Source organism: Phacochoerus africanus, chromosome 7 (assembly GCF_016906955.1).
Source record: "Phacochoerus africanus isolate WHEZ1 chromosome 7, ROS_Pafr_v1, whole genome shotgun sequence".
In the NCBI taxonomy this organism is placed as follows: Eukaryota; Metazoa; Chordata; class Mammalia; order Artiodactyla; family Suidae; genus Phacochoerus; species Phacochoerus africanus.
In genome coordinates this window covers 2,842,174-2,866,176 of record NC_062550.1, presented here as the reverse complement: position 1 = coordinate 2,866,176, position 24,003 = coordinate 2,842,174, and the positions used below count along the sequence as shown (strand labels likewise).

Sequence of the window (24,003 nt, the reverse complement as noted above, 5' to 3'; positions counted from 1 at the left end):
ACTTTAACAGGATCCAGAGCCTTACAACGTGACAGCAAAACTGCGCAGGCTGCAGCGCTCATCCACACACCCAGAGCCGGGACACGCTGTCATGCCCAAGGGAAAGGACGGCCAGCAGATGCCCCCAAACGCCCGACGTCAAAGGCGTCGGGTAAAACTCTAACGTGGTCGTTATAACTCGCTGGATGAGGCGCAGCTGCACACGGGAGAGACGGAGGATGTTCCCAGGAGGAGAAAGAAAACGAGTAGAAGGAACCACGTGGAAACTCGGGAACTGAAAGCACAGCATCCGAAACAGAACAGCCCCTGGCTGGGCTCAGTAGCAGACGGGGTGTGGAGAGGGAGGCCAGTGGGGCTGAACGGGTCAGCGGGAATTCCCTGCTCTGAACAACAGAGAAAAAACATTTTTAAGAAAGAGCACAGGGAGGGAGTTCCCGTGTGGCTCAGCGGGTTAAGAACCCAACTAGAATCCTTGAGGATGTAGGTTCGATCCCTGGCCTCGCTCAGTGGGTTAAGGATCCGGCATTGCCATGAGCTGTGGTGTAGGTCGCAGACACGGCCTGGATGTGGCATTGCTGTGGTGTGCTGTAGGCCGTAGCTGCAGCTCTGATTAGACCCCTAGCCTGGGAACCTCCATATGCCATGGGAGTGGCCCTAGAAAAGGTAAAAAGACAAAAAAAAAAAAGAGGAAATTTAAGTAAGATCCAAAATGTCACCACATAACACAAAAATGTCCAGGTTTCAACTGAAAATCAATCCCCATGCCAAGAACCAGGAAGATCTCCAAATGAGAGAGAAAGACACCCGATGCCAAGGCTGAGATGACAGAGATGCCGGACGGCCTCACAAGGATTTTAAAGCAGCCACGATGAAAATGCTTCACGAACAATTACACACTTAAAACAAAGACATATAAAGACTCAGCAGAGAAAAAATAACTTAGCAAAGAAACAGAAGATATGAAGAAGAACCAGGTGGAAATTTAGGCCTGAAAAATACAGTAACGCAAACAAGTGGGTGGACTCGACAACAAAACAGAAGGACAGAGGAAAGAGTCAGCCGCCTGGAAGATGGGACAATGGAGATGACTCGAAATGAACAACGAGGACAAAAGAAGAAAAGAAGAAGAACAACGGGGCCTCGGGGAGCTGTGGGCGTAGGCAGAGGGGCTGACGTGTGTCACCGGAGCCCAGAAGCAGAGGAGGACAAGGACTGAAAAAGTGATGCAGAAATAACAGCTGAAAACTACCCAAACTTGAAACAAAAAATCCATGATCGCAAATATGATTAATCCAAAGAAATCCAGTCCCAGGCCCATCGCAGTCTGGATTCTGAAAACCAGACACAAAGAAAAGAATGTGAAAATCAGTGAGAGACTAACAGCACTTCCCTACAGGGGAAACAAATTTTTGTTTGTTTTTTTGAATGACGGTGGATTTCTCCACAGAAACCCGAAGAAGTGGCACAACGTTTTTCCAGGGATGAAAGAAAACTGCCAGCCTGGACTCGCATACCCAGCAAAAATATCCATCAGGGATAAAGGAGACACGTAGGCACTTTCAGATGATGAAACGCTGAGAGAACTTGTCAACAACAGAGCCATCCGAAAAGAATGGAGACAGAAAGAAGAAACGATAAAAGACTCCCGGGGGGCGGCGGGGGGGAGACACAGTAATCAAAGATATGGGTAAATACCATAAAATCTCCTTCTCTTCCCGACTTTTCTACATGATGTTTGAAGATCAAATTATAACACGAATGTGGTTCTAAATGCATGTAAAGGAAATAATGACGCCAATTTTATAATAACTAACAAGGGAGAGAGAAAAGACGCCGAGAGAGGTAAGTTTTCTACACGTCATTCCCAACTGGTAAGATGGCAACACCACTAAGCTGCTACGAGTTATCTATACACAAACCAGCAACTAGGGCAACCACTCAAAGGCTGTACACAGAGGTGAACTCAAAAACAACACAGATACTTTAACGATAAACAGTTAATTAAAAAAAAAAGATGGAGGAGTTCCCGTCGTGGCGCAGTGGTTAACGAATCCGACTGGGAACCATGAGGTTGCGGGTTCGGTCCCTGGCCTTGCTCAGTGGGTTAACGATCCGGCGTTGCCGTGAGCTGTGGTGTAGGTTGCAGACGCGGCTCGGATCCCGTGTTGCCGTGGCTCAGGAGTAGGCCGGCGGCTACAGCTCCGATCCGACCCCTAGCCTGGGAACCTCCATATGCTGCCAGAGCAGCCCTAGAAAAAGGCAAAAAGACCAAAAAAAAAAAAAAAAAAAGTCCTTAAAAAAAGGAATTCACAGGAAGGCAGGAAAAAAACAGAAATATTAAGCCCTAATATATTTACATTAAAAAGACACAGGCGTTCCCTCGTGGCTCAGTGGTTAACAAACCCAACTAGTATCCATGAAGACATGGGTTTGGGCTGTGTCCTGTGGTGTAGGTCAAAGACAAGGCTCGGATCCCACGTTGCTGTGGCTGTGGTGGAGGCCGGCGGCAGCTACAGCTCCGACTCGACCCCTAGCCTGGGAACCTCCCTATGCCGCGGGTGTGGCCCTAAAAGACAGAAAAAAGACTCAGGTTGGCCGAGCTGATTAAAAACATGACAACTCTATGCAGCCCGAAGAAGCTGCTTCCCATCTAATGACGTCAGCAGGATGAGAGCAAAAGGGTGGACATGACAAACAAGAGAGGAGGAAAACGTGTGAGTGCATGAGGGTGGAGAGCAGGGTCGGCAGACTGCGGGCCAACTCCAGCCTGCTGCCTGCTTTTGTAAATAAAGTTTTATTGGCACACAGCCATGTGCATTCACTCACATGCTGCCTCCAGCAGCTTTTGTGCTACAACAGCAGAGCCAGAAGCCGTGACCCACAAAGCCTAAACTATTTGCTAACTGGCTCTTTAAGAAAATGTTTGCTGACCTGGAGTTCCCACCGTGGCTCAGCGGAAACGCATCTGACTAGGAACCACAAGGATGCAGGTTCGATCCCTGGCCTCACTCCGTGGGTTAAGGATCCGGCATTGCTGTGAGCTGTGGTGTAGGTTGCAGACCCGGCTCGGATCTGCCGTGGCTGTGGTGTAGGCTGGCAGCTGCAGCTCCGATTAGACCCCTAGCCTGGGAACCTCCACATGCCACCGGTACAGCCCTAAAAAGCAAAAAAAAAAAAAAAGAAAGAAAAAGAGAATGTGTGCTGATCTATTTTGGAGTAACCAATAAAAGTTAACCTCGGGATTATCTCAGAATAACTATGATATTAATGACAATAACTCTGACAATAACTGAGGCTCATGCCAAGAGAAGCAGCGAAGGCAGGACTGCCGCTTTTCTAAAAGCCTGTGCGTCTTTCCACGTGAGAATCTGAGCGAGGCCAGGGACCGAACCCGCAACCTCATGGCTCCTTCAGATTCGTTAACCACTGCGCCACGACGGGAACTCCGTAGGTGTGTTTCTTCTTCCCGCCCTGAAATAGGTAGTCAGGATTTTGCCATTTCTTTTCGATTTGAACACACTGAGATTCCTCCCATCGAATGTGCAGATAATCTGATTAATACCTACGGCACTTCTGACTCCACCACGGGCCGTAAATAAGACGCACCAAGTGGACGCCGGAACGCATGGCTATAGGACTGGGGGTGTTTAGGGGATTCTGTGGGATGTGTGGGCTTGGCACAAACCATCCAGCTTCCCAGCCACTTCCAATGGTTTCAAACCCACAGCCCTTTTGAGAAAAGGTGCTGAGAGAACCAAGAGCAATCAACTACTTTGCTCCTGCCAGTGGCAATGGTGACCCCACAAGCGCGGTAACCCATGGGGCCTCTGCCTGAGCCGTCTCCACTCACCACGCTGCAGGGACAGGCCATTCCAACAGCGCTGATTTAGCGCCTACTGTGTACACAGACTGCGAGGAGCTCTGGAAGCATGGGGGGGGGGCATGAGGAGGTGCATCCATGTGATTCTGGATTCTGCTCAGGACCAAGAGTCCCCCCAAAGCGAAACCTGTTGCACAGAGTAGAGAGAAATAACCAGCAGACGGAAGGCCAGGGTAGTAGGAGAGCTGGGCCTGGAGTGGGGGGGGCGGGGGCAGAGTGCAGGGGTGGGTGCGGGGGGGCGGCAGGGCCTCAGGGCTGGCTCTGCCGGGTGCTAGAAGGGGGGCAGAGGAGTCAGTGGGGTCAGCTCTGGAGCACCCAGAAAGTAAGCCAGGCCTGGGCAACAGCAGGGCAGGCCTCCCGGAGGAAGTGAGCCTCGCCAGCTGCTGGCCTAAGGCTCTGGGGCTGCACTAGAAGGGCTTTGAAGCTCTTTCCAAAGCTTCGCCCAGCGAGCGAGAGGGACAGAAAAGGGAGACCAGAGGCAGGAGGCGGCAGGAGTCATCGGAGCTAGTGGTCAAGAGAGACCAAGTTAGAATGGAGACAATGGAGATAGATGGTATCTGTGCTGCTGGCAGGGGACACACGGGGGCCTGGGAACACGGGGGCTGGGGACACACAGGCCTGGGACCAAGGGGGTCGCTCCAGCTGGCTGGGCTGGGTCTGAGATGCTGGCTGTCTCCTATGGGAAATCAGACGTTGTCAGAAACTTGGAGCCAAAGCTCTGAAGACGGAGCCTACGAGCAGTTGACGTGGTTCCCATCGCTGGGGTCATGAAGGCAGGATGCAACCGAGGCGGCGAGGCGAACCTCATCCTGGGCCAACCGACTGGTTCACGACCCGGCACGCAGAAGCCAGAAACCAACCACCCTCTCCAGACATTGCTGCTGTGCAAAAGTCTAGGCCGTTCGAGAAGATAAATAAATTGGCAGGGGCAGGAAGCAAAAAAATATCAGCAGTGTCTTAACACACAGAAACTATACCTTCTAAAATACAAAAGACAGTTCCTTAAATACTTGTCAAATAGGGCAAATTCACCAAACTTTTCCCTTAAAATGTGTGGATTTTACTGTTTGCAAAATATGCCTCGATAAGGCTGATGTAAAAAAAAAATCATGTTTTAAGAGAGGGAAAGTAATTGCATATTTGCACAGACACAAACACCAAACATTATTCACTGCTGAAGGTTAAGACGAAGGGTGATTTTTTTTTTTTTCTGTGTGTTTCTGTGTTTTCTAGATTCTATTAAATCAGTCAGAGTTTCCTTTGTAAGTAGAAAAAAAATGGTTTTACATATCTGTGCCTTGCCTCCGTTCTGCTGGGCATTGCGCGGGGGTGTTGGGGACACTGTAAATACAGCTGTGACCTGCCAAAGGGTGGCCCATGGGCCCTGGAGCATCCCAGGTGGTGATGGGGGGCTGCTGGGGAGGGGAGGGTTTTCCTTCAGAGGTGGAGCCTGGGCTCTGCCCCCCCCCCCCCGCGGATTCTTCCCCCCCCCATTCTCTCCCCCCCCCCCCCCCCCCGCCTCCATGTAAAGGAACACAGCCAGGGTCTCTGAGTGCGTCCTTCTGCTGCCCCGGGGTAGGACCCAGATAGAGTTTCAGTCTGTTTCAAGCTGAACTAGGCCGTCTCAGTGTGAGACGGGTTTCCTGTTTTCAGTCAGCCCCACTTCCGACCAGGCTGGCGCCCCAGGGCACTTGCTGTCACAGCTTCCTGAGGAGCAGCCCTTGCTGGGACCAGAAGGCTCTGCCTCCGAACGCCTGGTCCTGCTTTGCTCTCGACGCTGAGCCCCCCACAAGGAAAGCGGGTGGGTCTGGCTGAAAAGCCAGCATCCCATACAATCAATTGCCATCAATTCCCGGCTACAGTTTTCCGGTCGGAAAGCAGGAGCCGAACCTAAGAAACTGAGCTGTCAGATGAAGCGGCCACACCCAGTGCACGCGGTGGCCCCGGCTCCGTCCCTTCTCTGTCCTTCTTCTCAATTCACTCCTTCCCCCACCAGTCCCCCCACCCCAGCCTGGTTGTGCACACACCCCCCTCCCTCCCCTGCCAGCCACAGGCTCTCCCGGCCTGTGGACACATGTGGGACTGTGGCAGCGCTGGGCACTGCCCCGCTGAGACTGAATTAAACGTGCCATGGGCTGGTGCCCGTGCCATACTGACCCTGCTGCTCTCACACGCGGAATCACCTACCTGGGTCCTGACTCCCCTGGGGTGCAGTTATGTATGAGCAAAGCTTGGAGCTGCAGCAAGCATCCCCGTGTCCCTGCCCATCAAGGTGGCTTGCAGAGGACGCCGAGAGCAGGCTGCTCCCTGAGCAAGCCCACCAGCCAGGGGCCCCGCAGCCCTGGTCTCTCCAGGGAGGAGACCAATCTCCTGGCATACCCCAGTCTGCTGACCAGTAACCCTCATGGTTTTTAAGACTGGATGTTCCAGAAAAGGCGGCTGGTGGCTGTGCAAGTGGACCTGGCAGCATGCCACACCCAGAATCTGGGCCCAGAATAGGGGCCGGCCGAGGATGCCGACACTGAAAGTGGGCAATGAGTGACCTCCCACTCAGAGGTCCCTGGCAGGCAGGGCCCGTCCAGCATCCACAAAACGGCTCAGGCCTGAGGGAGGCCGCAAAACAGGTGCTTATATGCCCAGCGGCTGCAGCTGGACCCACCACGTCTCAAATCCAGGTTCAACCACCCGTTGGGCCAGTTTCTTCAACTCTCTACAGCTCAGGCTCTTTACCTGTAAAATACAGGAGAACTGCCCCACAGAAGCCATCGTGTTTCCGGCTGTATCTGAATGTGATAAGACACGGGGGCTGCACCCAAGTGCCCCCTTAAATGGCAGTGCCCCATCTGTAAGCCGAGAGCCTCGGGGCCGGGCCAGGCAAGATCTGGACGTGGGCCCCGGTGTGTGGTGCCAGGAGGCTGGACGGGGACGTCTCAGGAGTGACGTTTCCTCCAAAGGGGACATCAGAAAGCTGGCAGGGGAGTGAGGACCCCCAGCCACAGACCATATGCCTGTGGTGACCCTGAGGCTGGGAACCAAGAGGCTGAGACCACCCTGACCTCGGCCCCACCGAATGGGCCAGCTCTGCCACACCCTCCCTACCAGCAAAGCCACACAGACTCCGTGTCAGAAAGCACCCACGACCCTCAAGGCATCCAAACTCAGGGGGTCCGCCAGAGAATCCTCCCAACCCCAGTAATTAAAAAAGAGGTCCCTGCTCCTCCTGCCAGCTTCGGTAACCACAAGCCTGGGGTTCACGTTCCCTCCGCCCCGCTCATTCAATCCCGCAGACCCAGCCCTGCTCCCACTCCTGCCTGGACCAGGCCAGCCGCCTGCATTCCTCGTCCTTCCCGTCTGCTCTCCTCCAAGCCGCCAGGTTAAGATGGATAGAGCCCTCCAGGGGTCCCCATCTCAGTCCCCCTATGCAAACAGCCCCCCCCCCAACGGCTCCGGCCTCCAAGCCTCCCGCCAGTCTCAGGCCTTGGCACCTGCTGTCCTCCTGCCTAGACCATCTCCCAGCAGCAACACAGGTCTCTCCAAGGCTCTGGTTCAGTGAGGACTCCGGGGATCCCCTGTGTCGGGGAGACCTACCCCCACCCTACAGGGCTCTCTCAGACCTGCAGGCCTGTCTCTCCTGCTAATGGAAAATGCTCCACTGGGCAAGGACTTTGCCCTGTGTGCGGCCTCCAAGGCAAGGAACCGCTGTACCCTCTGACACAGGCGCCACAAAAACTTGCAAAGACCAATGAATGAGAGGGAACACACCCAGGCTCTCCGAGCCATGTCGCCTCCCCGCTTCTCACTGTCCAAACAGCCTTCCGTAAGCCTCCTCCAGCCCAGTGTCAAATGACCTCTCCTTGATAAGCCTCTGCCCATCCCTCTGCCACCAGACGGCTTGGCCCCTGGCTTGGCCCCTTCGGGGGCATTGTGCCCTTTTGATTTAAATTACTCTTCTCCAAATCGGCGGCCACTGCAGGTCATGTGTACCAGCCTGTCGCAACAAAATGAACACCCCTCCCCCCCAGCCCATCCCACCCCGAAGGTCACAAGCTCTTCTTTCACTTTAAAACAGGAATTCCCGACCCGCCTCTGGATCCACGCTAACGAAAAGCACCCGTCCTCCTCCGGGAAAACTGAAACCGAGGTGGGGGCGGGGCGGGGGGGCGCCGGCACCCCCTGGGGATGGTCCGTAATCAATCCCGCTGTCCGGGTGTGTGGATGGGGCCCGGCAGACACTTGCGGGCGGGTCGCAGAGATGCGGCCCGGTTCCGGCGACACCTCCCGGGCCGCAGACCTCCCCCGGCGGGCACGACCCTGCGCCTCCGCCTCCGGGGTCGCCTCCCTGCGGGGACCGCAGGTGCCCCCGCGGGCACCTCCGGGCTCGCTCTTCGTCATCCGGGTCCCAAAGAGCGCGTACACACCCTCGGCGCCCAGGACTCTTTCCTGCCAGCTGCTGCCCAGACCCCGGCCCCCGTCTCCAGGCCTCTCCCGTCCCGGGGCCCCCGCCCCTCCCTCCCCGGCCCCCCGGGTCTCGCCCGCGGGGCGGGCGGCGACACTCACCCGCGCCGGGCTCGCCGGCTCCGGGCCCCGGGCTCCGCCACCAGCGCAGCAGCGCCCGCGCGGGGTCGAGGCTCACGGCGCAGCGCTGCTGCTTCACCCACAGCACGGAGCGCAGCGGCTCCGCCGCCCCCATCGCGCCCAGCGCCCGCAGCGCCGCCTGGTCGGCCGAGCCGGGGGCGCGGGGCGGCGCGCGGACGCCGAGGGGCGCGGGACCGTTAGCGGCCCCTGGAGCCCGGCCGGGTCGCGGCGGCAGCGGCGGCGGCGGCGGCGGCGCGGGGCGGGCGGGGCGCGCGGGCGGGCGGCGCTGCGTCACCCCGTACGCAGAGCGGCCGCGGGGACCGAGGAGGGGCCACGGGGGATCGGGCGGGGGACGGGAAGGGGGGCGGCGGGGGAGCTCGGGGTCCGAGAGGGGGCTGGGCCGGGCCGAGGAAGCGCCCGGGGGGTGGGGGGTGGGGGTGCGGGCTGTGGGAAGAGGAGGGGGGGCGAGGAGGGGGCCGGGGTGGGGGAGGGAGGGGGGAGGGGGCAGAGAAAGGGGCGGGAGGAGGGACAGTCCCATCGATCAAAGAGGGGGCTGGGCTGAGGTCGGGCCTCTCGGACCCCCCCGCGCGCGCGCCCAACGCATCGGAGCCAACCAGGAGGGGGCAGCTTCCTTTTGCAGCCGATCTTAGGGTCCTGGCTGCAGTAGCTGGGGGCGTGGGGTTCAGGAACCCCCAGGGCGGGTCGTTGTGACGGGCTGCGTCCCCTGGTGGTGCAGAAATGCTGTCCGGAGGCCACCGGCCTTGGGTGGGCCTGGTTTTCCGGTGGGAGAGTCCTTATGCAGCCGCCATGGTCACCCACGGAAAGCGTGGGCCTTGTGGGACCCCGCATGGAACGGGGCGGAACCACGTCCTCTGCTCATAGGCCCATTCTCGTGGCGGCCCAGGGGAGCAGGAATCCAGCTGTTCCACGCTCCTGAGAGGGGCAGTTGCAGGCCCTGGGGCTTCTGCAGCAAGGGATGAAGCCAGCATTTGGACCAGGCAGCGTGGGTCAAAGGGCCCTGGTGCCTGCACACCTGGGCTGGGGACGGATTCACCCTGAGGAGGCAGGTTCTGGTCACAGGGAGCTGAGGCAGAGCTCAGAGGCCTGCCAGGGGCCAGCCATCCTTTACCGCCTGCAGAAGTTGGGCTGGGGGCTGCTGAGAGCAGCTGGGCGTCTCCCAGCCCCAGGTTCTCCTGGCCAGCCCGCCTGCGAGCCGAGCCGAGGATGCTGAGCGTAAGCTGGCAGGGAACCCTGCCTCCTCCTGGCTGGAGGAGGAGGTCTGCTCTTAGGGGACTGGGAGGTGGGGGGCGGCAGGCAGCTGAGCCCTCCCCTCCCCTCTTGGGCAGGCCCAGGGAGAGGGGGCTGCGGTTCTGAGTCCTTTGCCAAGAGCCAACGGCCTGGTGCCCCCAAATTCTCTTCCTCATCCCCGAGCTCTGCTCCACTGTCCCCTCTCCATAGGGGATGGGGCCTTCCCATCCAGCCAAATGGAGCACCCCAGCCGGGGGGCTCAGCCCTGCTGTCCACCCCTCAGCCCCACAGGGCCTTAGACCTGCTTCTCCCTGAGGCCTCCATCCTGAAGGGCGTGCAGTCAGCGGGTCCGTATTTCTTCCCTGAGCACCTGTCCTACAATCATCATTCAGAAGCTGCCATTCAGAGAAAAAGTCGCCTAGAGGCACAGGGCTCAGAAGCGACAGGGCCGGCTCCCCCGGCCCAAGCCACCTGTGCCCCCACCCCCCCCCCCCCCGCCACTCCCTCCCCAGCCCTGCTTTTCCTGGGCTCCTCCTGCAGGAGTTTTCCCTGCAGACAGCAGAAGGGCAGGCCCGCGACCTTGCTGCCTGTGTCTGGCAGCTGCTTGTGCCTGGCACTGGGCAGCCACACGTACAGGTCTTATCCTGCCAGCTCCCTGTGTGATTCACTCCTCTCCTGGAGCACAGCCCCTGTCCAGCCCGGGTACAGGGAGCCCGGAGTGAGGATAGGGCAGAAGGCGGGGTGTGAGTTCTAGCCCCTCCCTTGGGTAAGCCGTACCTGTTCTCCCAGCCCAGTAGGACTTACGGCAGCAAGGCCTGCCCTGCTCCCCTCCCATGGCTGCTGCTCTGAGAGGCCCCGAGAATGTGGATGTGAAATTTCTTTAGCAATCTTGCACCAGCAGTGGGCGGGGTTGGTCCCACACTGCCACATGTCAAGAGGGATGGCAGGAGGAGGGGGTGGCCAGGAGCTCACCCTACAGGTGGCATCAGCCCTAAGGGACCCCCAGCCCCCTTTACTCAGTCCACGGGCCAGGCCGAGGGCTCCTGGTGGCTGTTGTGGACTGAATTGCGTCCTAAAATTCATGCATCGAGGTCCTAACCCCCAAGAGCTCAGACTGCAGCTCATTGACTGTGTTTGGAGGCAGAGTCTTTACAAAGGTGATCAAGATTGGAGTTCCCATTGTGGCTCAGTGGGTTAAGAACCCAACTAGTATTCATGAGGCTGTGGGTTCCATCCCTGGCCTCCCTCAGTAGGTCAAGGATCCAGCGTTGCCCTGAGCTGTGGTGTAGGTCACAGATGAGGCTCCAGTCTAGGGTTGCAGTGGCTGTGGTGTAGGCCAGAAGCTGCAGCTCTGATTTGACCCCTAGCCTGGGGACTTCCATATGCTCTAGGGGCGGCCCTAAAAAGACAAAGTGAGGTCTTGTGGGTACCCCTCAATCCGGTAAGACTGGAAGCCTGATGAGCAGAGGAAGCCTCAACACTCCAAGACCAGGGGTGCCTGTACCCAGAGGGTCAAGCCTAGAGAGGCGGCAGGGGGGGCAGCCATGGAGGAGGCCTCCGGGAAGACCAGCCCTGCTGGCTCTTTGATCTTGAACTTACAGAACTTCTCTCTGCACCCGCACTGGGGAAACAAATTTCTCTTGTTCAAGCCGCCCAGTCTGTGTATTTTGCAGCCTCAGCAGACTGCAGTGACTTTCCACCTTTCAGTCCAGGGTCCTGTGGTCCTGGGTTGGGCCCGGCCGAGGCAGGACCCCATGCTTGAACCAGCAGGAGGCGGTATGGACGTAAAACCTAGGTTTTCAGAAGAGGCGCTTCCTGCAGTTGAGCTGGACAGGGAGAGGGCTGGGCAGGGGGTCAGGACCCACAGGAGGGTGGTGGGCCCGTGACTCTGGCCGAGCTCAGCGCTGGGGGCAGGGGAGGAGAGAGGCAGCGTTGTCCCAGTGCAGCCGCCAGGCCCCTGGTGCTCGCCAGGTCCTGGTGGGCCCATCGGGAGCTGGCTGTGAAGGTCATCAGAAGAGCCAACGAAATCCTCAAGAGGCTGGGATGGCTCGGCTGTCTGTGCTCACAGGTTCCCTGAACCCGAGTTCCCTTGCTGGTCTTCCAGACAGCCTACCTGTCACCTTGCCCACCTGTCATCTGGGCCCTGGCCCCTTCCCTCATGTCTGCCTGGGACCTTTCTTACAATGCAGCTGGGTCCCCGGACAGCTGGCTCCAGGGTCCTCCCCCTCGTGCCCCTTGCACGGCCTCACTTCCACGTGTGATGCTGCAGAACAATGCGGGGGCCCCAGCCTGCCACCAGCCTGGCGTGTGTATAGCTGGCCATTCCTCCTCGGGGCCTGGATGTGCCCCGCAGGCAGCCAGCCGGAGAGCACGGGCTCAGCTCAGCTCAGCAGCCTCGGTCCGTCAGTCAGGCCCTGCCCTGCCACCTGTCCCTGGGCCTGGGCCAGTCTGCGGGCTTGGCCTACTGCCTGGTGGCATGACGGCCCCAGCATTGGCCAGCGGCTTCTGGGCTGCACTGGACCTGTCCGGGGGACCTTGCACGAGGGCTTTCTGGACTCCGAGGTCCTGTCTAGGCCCACAGCATTGCCACGCAATGCCCATGGTATCCTGCCCACTGGGTCATCCATGCCTGAGGCCCACTGGCTCTTCCTGCCCACGGAGCCCTGGCCGCCAGTGGGGACCTGTCACCATTCCTCCTGTGGCCTCTGACCTACCTTCCCTCTGTCCTGCCCGGGAGCCCTGCATGTTTACTGTGACAGCTGCTTGCTTATCTTCTCAGGCTCCCTCCCCATGAGGTCAGCACCCAGCTTGACAGCAGAATGCTGCCCGGGGGCGGGGGGTGGACACTGTGTCAGCTGCACAGCGCTGCCCTCTGCCCTCCGCCCCCCGCCCTCTGCCCACCAGCCTGGAGGAAGAGTGTCCACCTGCCACCCGCCAAGGCTGACTGCCTGAAAGAGCAAGCTGCTAAGTTACAAAATCACATCCCTATGTAGCAGGTGTGACCTGGACCACAAGCTCTGGAGGGGAGCTCTCTGCCCCATGTCACACACGGAGAGACTGAGGCCCACGAAACTCGCCTGGCCCGCTCACGCTCTACAGAAAGGCAGCTTGCTGGGAGGGAGCCCCGGGACCACGCTGGTGCAGGAAGGTCTGAAATGTGAAAACGGGGGACGCACAAGCATAGCCTGTACCCCGGCAGGTCCTGCCAGGGGCACCCAGCAAGGCCACCCCGCCTGACCTGCTCCTGTGGGTCCCCCTGGGCTGGCATGGAGGGTGGCTCTCCTCTGCTGGTGGCCAGAGGGCGGATCTGAGCCAGAAGGGCCAGTCATGTGGGGGAGGGGGTAACGCGGAAGGTGGCCGAGGACCCGGGCTGCTCCCACACGTGGGGAGGGCCTGACAGCCAGGATCGGGTTTGGTCTGGGCCCCGTGGGCTCCCCAAGGCTGACTCTGCTGACCTGCCTGGGTGGGTGCCCAGGATGCCTGGCACTGTGCTTCGCACGAGCTCATTTCCTCTTCAAGGCAACCGTGCTCTGAAGGTGGGAGCGAGTCTGGGTGAAGTTAGGAGGGGGGTCAGGGTTATCCAGCGGTGAAGGGAGTGACCCTCGGGGCTGTGGGACTCCGAAGCTGCCCTCACACCGCCCGGTCATCCTCTCGGCCAGACCTGGGTCTCCTCTCTCGCCGGGGGGCAGCCTTACCAGTCCAGGTGCTGTTTGCTCAGCCAGCGGGGCCTGGGGAAAGGCCAGCTCCCGTCGGGTGAACTCTGGGGCATTCAGGGTTGGGGGGAGAGTCCCCCTCCCCTTCTCTGCAGCGTTTTGGAGAGGGCAGGGTGGGGATGGAGGGTGGCTGGGGGCGGGGGGCGGCTACGGCGCTGGCCAGAAGTTCCGCAGCACAAAGAATCGACTGTGGCGTCCACACCACGAAAGAGGGCAGAAGAATCAGTAGAAACAACGTGACTCGCCAGCCCACCTTAGAGCGTTATTGGGGTCCGCTACTGTGGAACCAAGACAGACCAGGCTAGAAGGACTGCCTGAGGCCAGTGAGGACTGGCCGGAGGTCGCCGTGTGTGGAAGGACAGGGCGCCAAATGCAAGGCGGGCTGGAGAGCTGCACCCTCTAATGCACGGTTTGGGTGGCAGAAGTCAGAAAACCAGGGAGGGGGAGGGTGTGACCTGGGAACTTAGGGCGCGGGGCCCTCAGACCAGGGACTCTGGGTCGGCTCACCCCCTTTGCAGATGGAGAAACTGAGGCCAGAGGGGGGCAGCAGCCTCAGCCTCTGAAGGAGCTCGGACTCAGGCTCAGTGAGCCGCGCTGTGTGCTGGTCCTGGCGGCGGCAAGGATCCAGCCCCGCGAGCAGAGCTGGGCCCAGAGGGTCAGATCATCCCAGAAACAGGTGCTTCATGAGGCCCTGCAGTGACCGCTTGGCTCTGAGGGCGCCAGCAGAGGGGCCCCCCCTGCCCCACCCAGGGGGTCAGCAAGGCCCTGGGGGAGGGCGCAGAGTTGGGGTGGGAAGGAGAACGAGGGGAGGGTCCGGGGGCGGGAGAGAGGATGCTTGTCCTGAGACACGGACGCGGTTCACAAGTGCGCAGATCTCAGGCAGGAGACGGGAGGTCACGCCGCCCCACAGTGGCAGCGGCGGTGCCCACCTTTAGTCGACAGCCTGCTCTGTGTCCCTTGGGACCCGTTCCCTGCGGGTAAAGCTAACTGTGCCCATTTTCCAGATGGAGGACGCGAGGCGCAGAGGTTCAGTCTGCCGTGCGGGCTGGGATCGGAGCCCCACGTTACCCGCGCTAACACACACGCACTGTCTGTTTCTAGAGGCAGATTCCTCCATCGGCAACCAGAGTGACAGGAAGACCTGTTTTTATTCTGGAAACCACCAAAAAATCCTCAAACCACCAAACACAAAGATAAGCAAGGAGCCTTTCAGCCCTCTCTCAGATGGCCCTAATGTCTCAGGGCCCTGGAGCTTTGTTTACGTGGCTGGGCAGAGAGGCAGCTGTCCCCACCGGGGGTCCCTTGCTTGCCAGGCTGCCGCTCAGGGTGAACGTGACAAGGGACTTGGGCAGACAGTCCAGTCCAGGGGCAGGGAAATGTCCAATTCTTGCCTCATCCTCAGGACTTCTCACGGGAAGCGGCTGTGGTTTTAGGAGCCGAGATTAACCGTGGCATCTGGACCTGTAAGGAGGATGGCGACACTGCGGGAGGAAAGGGAGTTCCAGCGAAACTCCTGGAACGAGCTGATCTTCCACTCTTTCTCTCAGCAGCCAGCGGGCTCCTTTTAAAAAGGAAATCTACATTTTTTCCCCACCCTCCGCTCTGCCCCCAGCCCCCCCCCCCGCCCCCCCCCCCGGCGTCGGGCTGCTTTTTTGCTCCTGGCTGAGCGCCCCAGGCAACTCATCTCTTCTTTTCTTTTTAGGGCTGCACCCACGGCATATGGAAGTCCCCAGGTGAGGCGCTGAATCCAAGCTGCAGCTGCCAGCCTACACCACAGCCACAGCCACAGCCACTTGGTATCTGAACCGCATCTGCGACCTACGCCACAGCTTGCAGCAATGCCAGGTCCTTTAACCCAATGTACCAGGGAATGAATCTGTGTCCTGGTGCTTCAAAGACACCACTGATCCCATAGAGCCACAGCAGGAACTCCCAAAGTTGAATTTCAATCCGGGGTTGTGTCAGGAACACTGACTGGGGCAGATGTTAGGGCATGGGGACCAGGGCACACCAAACGGCACCTTCCTGTCGAAAGGTGATGGGGGGGCTGAGTTCCCATTGTGGCGCAGTGGTAATGAACCCGACTGGTTTCCATGAGGATGCTGGCTCGGTCCCTGGCCTCGCTCAGTGGGTTAAGGATCCAGTGTTGCCCTGAGCTGTGGTGTAGGTCGCAGACGAGGCTTGGATCCTGAGTTGCTGTGGCTCTGGCGTAGGCTGGCAGCTGTAGCTCTGATTCAACCCCTAGCCTGGGAACTTCCATATGCCGCATGTGCAAGCCCTAAAAAGACAAAAAAAAAAAAAAAAGGAAGGAAGGAAAGAAAGGTAACAGTTCCCTGGTGGTTCAGCAGTTTAAGGATCTGATCTGGCATTGTCACGGCTGTGGCTCTGGTTACTACTGTGACGTAGGTTTGATCCCTGGCTGGGGAACTTCCACATGCTGTGGATGCTGCCCAAAAAAACCCCAAAAGGTGACAGGGCCCCTCAGCTCCATGTAGGCACATGGACCCTCGATATCAGATTGTTGGAACTTTCAAGGGAAGCCAGAAACCTACATTGTGTGTGTGTGTGTGTGTGTGTGTGTAAAATCTTGTGATTTTTAAGTATTGGCAACTAATTCCAATCCACAATATAGAACATTTGGCGGGACAACGAAGCTGGGATGCGGGCCAGAATCACTGAGAGACCAGCCTGTTTGTGACGTCTCACTGAAAACCACACAAGTTAAGCTAGATTTGAAAATCATTTTTCAATGATAGAGACCGGGCGTACCTAGCAGCAAGGAGCAGGTATGTATGCCCCAAACAGCACAGAAGGAAAAGTTTCTAGAGGGGCAACGAGACAGCAGTGGACGGGAACCTACCCCGTGCGGATGGATTCCGCTGAGACAGGAGCCAGAGCCCAGCGGAGCCTTAGCGAAAGTCCAGGCTCAAAGTCCAGGGTGCCAGTTCACTCCGGAAGCAGGAGTAGGCAGACACCACGTGGGAGATGAGCCCCAGGAGCGTGTGTGTGTGTTTGGGGGGGGGGTAGAATCTGGGTTTAGGGAAGTGTGAACAAAACGTCCCAGCTGTCAAGCCTTCCAGCCCTGTAGCCACCCTGACTATGCACCTGAGGGCATTCAGGATGGAGAAAGGGGGAGACGGGCCCTGGATAACTAAGGTGCATATCAGAGGAAAGATTCTGATGAGCCCAGACACCTGCATCTTCTCAAGCACAGAAAAACGCTAAATCACTCATGTGAGATGTCTGGCTTTCTTTAAATAAGTCATGTTTTATGCATGTGTGTGTTTACGTATTTATTTAATTCTGTTAGAGTGTAGCTGATATACAGCGTTGCGTGAGTTTCATGGGTACAGCGGAGTCAATCAATTATACATATACCCATTCCTTTTTCCCATGTAGGTCATTGCAAACCATTGAGTAGAATCAACAGTAGGTTAATTATTGTATTCAGAAGTGTGTGTTATTCCTGAACTCTTCATTCGTCTCTCCCTCCCCCCACGGTGTCTAAATAACAGTCATCTTTTGATGTTTAGACACTCTTGTTTTTGTCGCAGAAACGCCTATATAGCCTGGCTTCTCCCTTGCCTCTTCGGAGCCGTCCCTCAGGGCTCTCTGAGAGGCTGTCTTCCAGGCTTACGACCTCAGTAATTCTGCCAAACAAAACCCAATTCTCAACTTTTACGATGTGCTACTTTTTTTTTTTTTCAGTCAATGGATGTAACAGGATCACGGGGGCCCAGAGAAAGTCGCTAAGTCACACTCGATGGCTTAGCTTTGCTTTTTTGGTGACAGCCTCACTGCGCTATGGTTCACACACCATCCGATTCACTCGTTTCAAGTGTAGAGTTCACCGTTAGCGTATTTGTCATCATCAGCTTTAGGACATTTTCCTCACCCTCGTCTGCAGAAGGGGCTTGTCCCCGGCGTGGACACCTGCCTCAGCACCTGAAAACCTAGCGCCACTCACTCCTCTTTCTCTTCTCCTGAGTGAGCTCTTCCGGGGCTGAGACCTGATCCAGTTGCCCCGTCGCTTTCCAGTGCCGCAGTTGATTGGTGATGTCTGCCACTGGCCCGGGTGGAGCAGTGGCACATGCGTGGGCGAGGCTGTGTTGCAACAGATTCCCAGGAAGCTCCAGCCCCAGCGTCTGTGGTGGGGCTCTGCGGGGAGGCTTTCGCAAGACACAGTAGTCGTGGCGGGATTGAGATCTGAACGACCCCTGCCCCCGTAAGGAGTCATGGGCAGTAGAGTCCTCAAGCCTGTGTTGATGTTTCTCCAAAGAAGCTTTACGAATGGCCAATGAACAGAGGAGAAGATACTCCATATCATTAGTCCTCAGGGAAATGTAAACGAGACCCACGAGGAAATACCACGATGCTGGGATGCTCTAATTAAAACACGGAGGAGCTCCCATCGTGGCTCAGCAGTTAGCGAATCTGACTAGCATCCACGAGGACGCAGCTTCGATCCCTGGCCTCGCTCAGTGGGTTAAGGATCTGGTGTTACCCTGAGCTGTGGTGTAGGTTTCAGACACGGCTCGGATCTGGCATTGTTGTGGCTGTGGTGTAGGCTGGCAGCTGCAGCTCCCATTCAAACCCCCAGCCTGGGACCCTCCGTATGCAGCGAGTGAAGCCCTAAAAAGCAAAAAACAAAACAAAACGAAATGCGGAAAGTAAGTGCCGGCGTGGAGATGGAGAAACTGGAACCCCATATGCTGCTGGTGGGGATGTAAACTGGGGCAGCCGCTGTGGGACACAGTTGGGCCGTTCTTCAAGTCGGACAGAGTGTCCATGCGATCCAGCAAGGATTTGAAAGCAGGGATTCAAACAGCTATTTGTATACGTATGTACACAGCTGCACGGATCACAAGAGCCTGAAGGTGGGAACGACCCAAATGCACATGGAGAGGTACACGGATGAACACGACGTGGCACAGCCGCACCATCGAATGCTCTTCGCCATGGAGAGGAAAGGAGAAGTGATACAGCATAGATGGCTTTTGAAAACAGGACGCCACACGGCGTTCCCGCGGTGGAGCAAGGGGACCAGCAGCCTCTCTGCAGCAGCAGGACGCAGGTTCCATCCCCAGCTGGCACAGTGGGTGAAAGGATTAGACGTTGCCACAGCTGCACCTGCGGCTCGGATCTTATCCCTTGTCCGGGAACTCCATATGCCATGGGATGGCCAAAAAAGAAGAAAAAGAAAAAGAAGAAAGAGAAAGAAATGGTATGCTCAGCGAAAGAAGCCAGGCACAAAAGACCACATGTTGTGTGCGCCATGGGCATGAAGTGCCCAGAAGAGGCAAATCCGTAGGACCAGGAAGTGCGCTGGAGATTGGCTGGGAGGGAGAATGGGGGGCGTTGCTGATGTGAATGGGGTTTCCTTTTGGGATGAGAAAGTCCTCTGGGGGGAGTTCCCATCGTGGCGCAGTGGTTAACGAATCTGACTAGGAACCATGAGGTTGCGGGTTCGGTCCCTGCCCTTGCTCAGTGGGTTAACGATCCAGAGTTGCCGTGAGCTGTGGTGTAGGTTGCAGACGCGGCTCGGATTCCGCGTTGCTGTGGCTCTGGCGTAGGCCGGTGGCTGCAGCTCCGATCCGACCCCTAGCCTGGGAACCTCCATATGCCGCGGGAGAAATAGCAACAACAACAAAAAGACAAAAAGACAAAAAAAAAAGTCCTCTGGGACTAGATAGAGGTGACTGTCCCAAATGTCACTGAATTGCACACCTTCTTTCATTAAAATGGTAAATTTTCTTTTCTTTCTTTTTTTTTTTTTTTGGTCCCACAGCATGTGGGCGTTCCCAAGCCAGGGACTGAACCTGCACCAGAGCAGTGAGCAGGGCCGCTGCAGTGACAATGCCAGATCCTTAACCTGCTGTGCCACAAGGGAGCTCTAAAAGGGTAAATTTTATGTTACGTGTATTTGACCGCGGTTAACAATGAGTCCTCCTGCAGCCGCTCGCAGGAGAGGTGAGCACCCCGGAGGTGGAGACAGGTGGATTCAGGTCAAGGCGGTCCAGAGGCAGGAGTGACGGGTGCGGTGATTGACAGGACGTGGGAGGATGGCCATGGAAGGGTGCGTGTACACTGTGCCCTGTGTCTGGGTGGATGGGAGCCTGTCACCCGGGTGGGCGATCTCCTGGGGTGTTGGCAGGCAGTTGTGTGTGTGTGTCTGGCTGCAGGTCATGTCCAGACCCCTGGGTAACCAGATGGTGAACAGAGAGAGGGGGCCAGGAGCAGCGGCCTGTGTCCTTGGAACCCCTCGGTGCCACCTCATTGCAGCAGGTGCCACTTTCCTTCTGGGCGGTGTCTTATAGGATCGCCCATCAGAGATGAGGGCAGGGCAGTGGGGGAGGGGAGCCCATGAACAAGACTGAGATGAGCCGGTCAGAGAGGTGGGCAGGGGGGCCGGGGGTGGGGGGCATCCCAGGGGAGGGGCGGGGGTGGGCTCAGGGAGGCCCAGCTCCACCCGGAGCAGCCCTGAGACTGCCCTGAGACTGTGCCCTCAGCAGCCTGAGCCTCAGGTTCCGCACACACACGACCAGGCAGAGAAAGCGGCAAGGGCTCCCCACTCCGCCTGGGAGGGGTTGTAAAGCTGGCACCGGGGTTTCTGCACCTCGGCTCTAAGGACGTTAGGACAGGTCGTTCTCTGCGGGGGGCTGCGCTGGCGGTGTGGGATGTACAGCAGCGTCTCTGGCCTTCTATGCACCAGAGGCCAGGAGCGGCCCTGGTGTGACCATCAAAAATGTCCAGGAGTTCCCTGGTGGCCCAGCGGGTTGAGGATCCGGCGTTGTCACTGCAGCATCTTGAGTCACTGCTGTGGTGCAAGTTCAGTCCCTGGCTTGGGAACTTCCGGATGCTGCAGTGACGCCAAAACAAACAAACCAACCAAGTCCAGACATTGCTAAATACCTTCCCCACAGAGAACCACTGCCGTAGACACGTCACTGTATTTCTCGGTGCTGTGGTTTCTCCCTCTGTAGGTGCAGACGCTAAAACCGACCTCCCGGGACGCTGGGAGGGTTGGACGACCTCGTGAGCACAGAGCCTCGTGAGGGCTCCCGTGTCAGTCCAGGCGGTAAGAGGCAGTGCAAGTGCTGAGACGCAGCAGGTGCTCACCGGGGGTGCTTTCGGCTGTGGTGTTGGGAGGCTGGCCTCAGGGAAGGCGATGAGGAGCCTGAGCCACTCGGAGAAACGCTCGGAAGCCACTCTGAGCATTGCCGCTGCGAGGACCTGCACAGCGTGTCTGCAGGGCCGCACGGAGCACCGCCCCGGCTGCTGCTCAACTGCTGGCCGGGCCTCGGGCCAGGGCGACCGGGCTGCCCTGGCTGCCAGCCTTTCTCGCCTGGGAGCGGCCAACAACCAGCTCAGCCAGGAAGCCACGGCACACAGCAGGCTCCCCAGAAACACCTGCCCCCTCGGACCGATCCCTCCCGGCCTTTCTGGTGTGGCCCTGCTTTGGCACTTGAAGCCCCAGGTCCTGGCACATGCCTGCAGTTTCAAGCGGGCAGCACCCTGGGCTGTCCCGCCCCAGGTGTACAGCCTTCCCTGGGCGTGGAGCCGGGCTGCGGGGGCCCTGAGCCGCCAGCTCTCCAGCTGGGCTCACCTCAGGCGACACCGGTGGGGTGACCTCATTTAGGTCTAGAGCAGAAATAGAACAGGTCATGCCAATTAGCAGCTGCTCCCAAGCCAGGGGCCGGCACACCCGCCACGGCCTCCCTGAGGACAGCTGGTGGCAGGTCGCGGAAAATTCCACCCGCAGTGTACCTCCGCTGGGGGAGGGGGCCGAGGATGCCCCCTCCCTGGGAACACACCCAGCTTTGCCTCTTGCTGGTCCACAGGCCAAAGCCCAGAGGCCTTGGGGAAGGGGGAGGCACAGCCCCCAGAGATCCTGGTTCCATCAGCTGGGGGCGGGGGGGAACCTGCGCAGTCCACACACTCCCCAGGCGATCTGCATACAGGTAGCCCTCATTCTGTCCCATCAGGTCCAGGGACCAGGGCCTGAGAGCGCTCTGCGCCTGGACCTGGAGGCCACCTGCCCACTGCCCGGCCCTAGAGGCCGGCTGAGGAGTAGATGCCTGGACGGGACTGGCACAGAGCTGGCACCAGCCAGCCTCCACCTCTCTGTCCACTTGGAGCAGCTGGTGTGGGCAGAGACCCCAGGCTAGGGGCCGAGGGGCCTCTTCTGTTTTGGGCCGCTCTGCTGGCAGGCCTGGTGACCTTGGGCCATTCTCATGACCGTTCCAGCCCACTGTCCTCTGTTCTTGCTCTCCTTTGGGGGACCGCGCCCATCAAGAGCTGGGGGCAGCGGAAATGACACCAGCTGGGGAGTCAGGGAGGCTGGGCTGAGTCCATCTCAGACTTAGACAAATCACTGGTCTCTGGGCCTCACTCTGCCCATCTACACAGTGGCGGCGCAGCAGTGAGGACTCCCAGGCACCCTCCTCCAATCCCTAAGGCTCCCGGCGGCATTTTTGGTCCCAGACGCTCAGCCCAGCGCTTGCACCTGCGTGCCCTGGGTGCTCTGTGACGTCCTTGGGAGCAGGAAGCAGGAAAGGGCTGAGTCCAGGGGCACAGCGCCAGCTTCGTCTCCCGCTTAAACTCCCGCGCCAACAAATTCACCCCTTTGCCACCCTCTTCCTTTTCCAATAAAGAAACGGGCGGAAGCTGGCAGGAAGGCACTGAAAGGAAGCCCCTTTGCCAAGCTGCCACCTCCCCATGGGGGCAAAGCCAGGGTCAGAGGATTCCAGACCCACAGCCAAGCGGGAAGTGCCGGGAGTGGCAGGCTGGGTGGTGAAGGGGAGGAAAGTTGGTCTGGGTGGTAGTGGGGAGGTGGGAGGAGCTTCGGGGCGGGCAAACTCGTTTCTCCAGCATCCACAGAGGACCTCTGATGCTGGAGGCCCCACCCCGAGGCAGGCCCACCTCGGCCCCAATGCGGCAAATCCCTCATGTTGGCTGGTGCAAGGCTTGCATCTCAGCAGAGCAGTTTCCCGGGTATGTGCCTTTGATCTTTAGAAGAATCCTGTGTGGCTATTACTCCCATTTCACAGATGGGGTAGGTGAGGCCCGGAGGGGCTGGCTGTGCCCAGGTCACACAGAATTGTGTCACTGGACCCTGGCCAGCTCTCCGGCCGCACGTGGCCTATGAGGCCCTGACTCAGGATGCTCAGGAGATGAGGGAAGAGGGGCTGGGGAGGGGGGGGGGCTCAGGGCTCTTTACAAGACATGGGCCCTGGCATCCAGCATGGCGGGGTGCCAGCCAGGGCCTGGCGGCAGGGCTCGAGGAGGCTGGCACTGCCTCCGTGGGTGGATGGCATGAGGGAGCTCAGACGTGTTCTGACGCTGGGGAAACAGGCCCAGTCTCCCGTCCCAATTTCTGAACCTTTGTTCCTTGTCTGCGCTGCCCGGAGGGCCCGTGGGTGTGATGACTCAGGCCCGTCTCTGCTCCCACAGGCCCGCCGGGCCGCGGGCAGGACGCCTGGTCTGAGGGACGCTGGGTGGGGTCGAGGCAGCGGCCGTGGAGGCGCGTCTGGGCTCAGTGGCTGACAGGCAGGCGGGAGCGAGGAAATGAGGAAGCAGGGAAGCGGGCGGCGGGAGGGCACGGGCCGAACTCGGCCACGCTGGACAGGTGCTTCATGCCCGGCCTTGGCCGGCAGCCCAGAGCGGCCACGCTGGACGTGGGCCACAGCCCGGCTTTGACAGCTCCCAGGGGTAAACCCACCAGCAGCTCCGCAGGGGCTCGAGACGAGGGGAGGTGCCCTTCCCCCCCCCGCCCCCCGATCTTTGGAAGGACCTCGTGGGTCAGCAGGATGGTGATTTTGACCCGTTTTACAGGCCTGCTCAGGCCTCTGTCCCCAGCCCTTCCATGTCCTGTGAAGCCACCTCCCGCATGGGGCCTGCCCGAGAGGAGCCGCTCATCCTAGACTTGACGCTGATACTCACAAACCGGGGGCCCAGGCGGGGAGCAAGCGCTCCCTTTGAGCAAATCCTACCACAGCCAAGACGTCCTGGGCGGCAGAGCTGGGCCGGTGGTCCAGAAAGGGACGAGAGGGTTCCAGGCCCTACACAGCACATCTGGGACGGGGGCCCTACCGGAAAGCCCCGAGACCCCCCCGCCGCCAGGGTGACAGGGACTGGAGTGGAGCTGGCGGGCCAGCGTGGCCCGGCGCAGGGCATACAAATTCCAGCAAGCCAAGAGGGTGTGGACTGTGAAGGAAGCACAACCTACAGGTCGAGAGTTAGGCTTTCCTTGACAGGCACTCTTAGGACTTCAAGCCCGGGAGGCAGTATCTCGGGCGACCCGGAGAAAACTGTGCTGAGGAGGTGGGGGGAGCGGGAGTTAGAGGAGTTTCTGCGAGAAAGGGCAGGTAGTGGGGACAAAAGATGACCGTTCACTAGAGGACATCACCTCAAGCTAACGAACTGAGTGCTTTCCTCTGTGTGGGAAGATGCGAGCGTCGGGGCGCCTTGAAACCTTCCTTCCACACGCACCCCAGCTATTGGGGCCCGTGTCCTGTGTTTCCAGGGCTCACCGAGGAGGTCGGGGGTGGGAGGTGGGTTGCCGGTGTAGGTGGCGGCCATCCATGA

At 58.8% G+C, this 24,003-nt stretch overlaps 1 protein-coding gene across 1 annotated transcript in view; it reads right to left on the bottom strand.

Annotated features, from left to right (window-relative positions):
- The window catches only part of CERK (ceramide kinase), a 56,599-nt gene extending 43,127 nt beyond the window's left edge, over positions 1 to 13,472 (bottom strand). Inside the window, exons 1-2 of the mRNA XM_047788398.1 lie at positions 13,399 to 13,472; positions 8,438 to 8,850 (exon numbers count right to left, since the gene is read on the bottom strand). Of these exons, the coding sequence (XP_047644354.1) occupies positions 8,438 to 8,850; positions 13,399 to 13,472 (487 nt within the window). The remainder of the gene's footprint in view (positions 1 to 8,437; positions 8,851 to 13,398) is intronic.
- Between the last annotated feature and the right edge of the window lie 10,531 nt (positions 13,473 to 24,003).